Raw genomic sequence first — 4,250 nt, 5'->3', positions numbered from 1 at the left:
GTTTATAAAATAGACAAAAAATCACCAGTTTCTATATCTATAACAACTCCCCCCCTCCTCTCTCCCTCTCTCCCGCTCTCTCTCCCTCTCCCCCATCTCTCGCCCTCTCCCTCTCTCTCTCTCTCTCTCTCCCTCTCTCTCTCTCTCTATCTCTCTCTCTCTCTCCCTCTCTCTCTCTCTCTCTCTGTCTCCCACTTCTCTTTTTTTATCACCACAAACATTAAATCTTTAAAGTCTCAGACTCTGTGATCTTTATCTGGTTTTTCGTTTGTTTTTGCTGTTTTTTTTTCTTTGGTTTCCAGGGTGATGCCTGGACGCACACACTGAAGCTCTGCTCTCTGAATGGTTGTGCGTCACTGCAGCTCATCCAATGAGCAGCGCGCATCCTGCCGAGCCAAATATAAAAGAGCTGCTCTCCTGCAGACGGACGTACTCTGAGAACCAGAGAGAGACAACCTCACGCTGCTCCTCTGTGTGTGTCTGCTGCCTGACACACACTCTACTATACACACACACACACGCACACACACACACTCTACTACAAACACAGACTTGTCCCTCTCTCCCTCTCTCACACTCACAGCCTCTTTGAGTGTGTCTGCTCTGACACACACACACACACATACACTACTACACAAACACTCACACACTCATAGCCTCTGAGGATGGATGTGAACCTGACGCTCGCCGGACTGCACGCTCAGCGCTCTCTCTTTGGAAACACCTCGCTGTTTGTGAACAGTAGCACAGATTTGGAGGATGAGGAGGATCTGGAGGTGAACACAGACGTGTACTCTCGTGTGGTGGTGACCCTGATCTACGGCTTTCTGTTTGTCGTGGGTTCTGTGGGAAACGCCATCACGCTGTTTATGCTGTTGAGTAGGAAGAGTCTGCAGAACCTGCAGAGCACGGTACACTATCACCTGGCCAGCCTGGCCGTGTCCGACCTGCTCATTCTGGTTCTGTCCATGCCCATCGAGCTCTACAACTTTATCTGGTTCCACCACCCCTGGATGTTTGGGGACGCCGTCTGTCGTGGGTACTACTTCCTAAGGGACAGCTGCTCGTACGCCACAGCGCTGAACATCGCCAGTCTGAGCGTGGAGCGCTACATGGCCATCTGCCATCCATTCAAAGCCAAGAGCATCATGTCACGCAGCCGCACAAAGAAGCTCATCAGCGGCATGTGGCTCGCATCATTCGCGTTGGCCACGCCCATGCTCTTCATCATGGGTCAGGTGACACGCAACGGTGAGAAGATCTGCACCACCACCGTGAACCAGAGCACCTTGAAGGCCGTGCTGCAGGTGAGTGAGCACGTCTGTCCATGAGGGTGTGACGGGATGTGTGTGTGTGAGTGTGTGTGTGCACCTGCGTACCTAACATTGGACTTGCTCCTCGTTACGACGTTACAATGAAAATGGACTGCTGTGTCCGTCCACCGCCATCGTGCCAAAAAGTTGCAAAGTTCACACCGAACTGACAGCAACCCGCTGCTAATGAGTTTGTTCCTCCATGCAATAACACTCCATACCAGCAGGCGGCGTCAGTCGGACATTTGACAAACAAGGAAGAATAGGATTTTCAAATGGCAGCTTTTTTCGACTGATTTTTATTTTTTGTTTGTAATTAATTCGGCTTGAGAAAATGTCAGAAGATTAGGAGACGGTACGGAGAGAATAGACTTTTGTGCAAGCCCTCCTGACTTGTCGGTTGTTTTCCTCCTCCACTTTCGTTTCTCTTCTCGTGCCCCGAGTTGCTGACTGAGAGCCAATCAGAGTGTGATCTCTGTCCCCGACTGGTGCAGGACAATTCTAAGAGCCCAGGGCATTACCCCTGATCACCGGCTCTCTCTGATAGCCCTGACAAGCCCCGCCCCCTGATGGTGCGCCAGCTGTGTACCTACCTTTACTAATTTTGCCACCAGGGGACCTGAAGGTGTGTGAGGGTTTAAGGCCTTGCTCATCAGTGCCTCTACTGGCTGGAGAAGGAATTACAACAACCTATTCACACGCGTCACTTTCTAACACTCCTCTATTATTTCATTCTGTAGACGCAGTTAGCATGCTACATAGAGAAGAAAACCAGCCTTTTCAATCATGATTAGTCAATATTATATTTAGATATTAAATGTAAAGGCTCCGGTTTATTAGATATCTTGCATTCCCAACTCAACACTGGATTAAAGGTTACTCCTAATCCAAAAGCCGCATGACACCTTTTAATATGATTTATAATAAAAAGAGAACACTGAAAATAAGATTTAAATATATATATTTATTCAATTTTAAAACTGTGTGGGTCCACTGTAGGCTGATCTTTAGTGATGGGTCCACTGTAGGCTGATCTTTAGTGATGGGTCCACTGTAGGCTGATCTTTAGTGATGGGTCCACTGTAGGCTGATCTTTAATGATGGGTCCACTGTAGAGTGAGAGAGTTAGAGAGTGACATAGTGAGAGAGTGACATAGTGAGAGTTAGAATGACATAGTTAGAGAATGAGAGAGTTAGAGAGTGACATAGTGAGAGACTGCAGTGTTTTAGAGCTGAATTTTTATGAAGCAGTTTGTGTCACTGCAGAAACATTTTCCCAGCAGCGTCTCAGCCTATAGAAACACAGTGTGTGTGTGTGTGTGTGTGTGTGTGTGTGTGTGTGTGTGTGTGTGTGTGTGAGTGTGTGTGTGTTACATTGAGAGGAAAAAATAACAGAGTCTGGGGACATTCTGACTTCTACTGAAAAAATGAAAACTGCTCCCATAACATTTATATGTGTGTGTGTGTGTGTGTGTGTGTGTGTGTGTGTGTGTTCAGGAACCCTGAACAGGTGTGTGTCCGTGTGTTTGTGTATGTGTGTCCATGCGTTTGTGTATGTGTGTATAATGTGTATCCTGCTGCTCGGCTCGAACACTCAGCCTGTTTGGACAACATGAGCGACACTGAGGGGGGGAGGTGAAGGAGAAACGAGGAGGTCAGATCCAGGAACTGCACCCCCTGCAGCCAAAACTTCAGACCTCAGACTCTTTAAATACTAAAGTACTGAAACTCTGTTATGTCTCACAAGGTTTGTCGACTATCTTTTTGAAAACTTTTGCAGTATTTTTTAAAGTCTAAAGTCTTAGAGTTTACTACTTTACTAAATTGCAGATTGCACAGTTACAGTAAACAGCAACACAATATGGTAGAGAAGTTACCAGATGTCAAACAAGTCCAGATAAATAGTCCAGGAAGATTAGCAGACTCAGTGTCTGACTCTCAAACAAATGAGTTATAAAGTCTGATGGCCACAGGTAGGAATGACCTTCTGTGGTCTCCCAGTCAGGAAGACAACAATCCAGGACCCTAGAGTAGCCTCCACCTGCATGGTTGTTGTTTTCTCACCCAGTATATCCAGTCTGATGGTGTCAAAAGCTTTGGAGAAGTAAAAAACATGACCCTCACAGTGCTGTCCAGCTTGTCCATGTGAGTGTAGACGCGGTTGAGAAGGAACACGATGGCATCCTCAAGGTCAAGGTCAAGGTAAACTTTATTATCCCCGAGGGACAATTTTGCTTTACAGCCAGTCACTCCCAGTTTGGGCTGGTAGGCGAACTGAAGAGGATCTAAGTGGGACCTGACTGCTGGCTGGAGCTGATCCAGGACGAGTCTCTTCAGGGTCTTCATGATGTGGGACATCAGTACCACCGGTCTGTAGTCCTAGGGGGGGTGTGAAGGACCCTGAACTGAAGATCATGGGCTGAGATGAGGGGGAGGAGTTAGTGGAGTGGCCGCAGCGCTGACCCTGTCCATGCTGCCATCAACACCTCTGTTGCTGGTCGCCATGAAGCCTGTGATGTTCCTCATGCCACTTACAAATTCTGAGTTACCTGTCTGATACGTAATCAGGAACGCCCCTTTGAAGTCTGAATTCCTGCTCGCAAACTCTGACATCCTTCAATAGTCCGAGTTAATATCCAACATGGATGCTACGTGCATCAACAGTAACGTTTAGGCTGTAACAGTCTGGAAGCCAGATGAGAGACGGGGAGACACAGATTTAAACTCCTCTCCAGAAGTCTCTGGTCTCTCGGTCCTGCTCTCTTCCTTCACAGCTTCTTTCCTCCTCTGCATCCCGTGTGTGTCCTGAATCTACAGATTTCTACCGGAATATTCAGTGATGAAGCCACTGAGCTGGCTGTCTTCAGCATGAACAGCTGATCCCGGCTGTCAACGATTCCATGTTGAAAAACTGTCCAGAACACTCTCCAAAGCATG

General features: G+C 47.5%; 1 protein-coding gene across 1 annotated transcript in view; it reads left to right on the top strand.

Moving 5' to 3' along the window:
• Nucleotides 1-446: 446 nt before the first annotated feature.
• Nucleotides 447-4,250, top strand: part of ntsr1 (neurotensin receptor 1 (high affinity)) — a 9,941-nt gene continuing 6,137 nt past the window's right edge. The window contains exon 1 of the mRNA XM_020632360.3: nucleotides 447-1,307. Within this exon, the coding sequence (XP_020488016.1) occupies nucleotides 666-1,307 (642 nt within the window). The 5' untranslated portion in view covers nucleotides 447-665. The remainder of the gene's footprint in view (nucleotides 1,308-4,250) is intronic.

The sequence above is a fragment of the Labrus bergylta genome, chromosome 12 (genome assembly GCF_963930695.1).
Source record: "Labrus bergylta chromosome 12, fLabBer1.1, whole genome shotgun sequence".
Taxonomy (NCBI): Eukaryota; Metazoa; Chordata; class Actinopteri; order Labriformes; family Labridae; genus Labrus; species Labrus bergylta.
The sequence above is the reverse complement of the archived record's forward strand: the minus strand, read 5'-3'. Positions and strand labels throughout refer to the sequence as shown.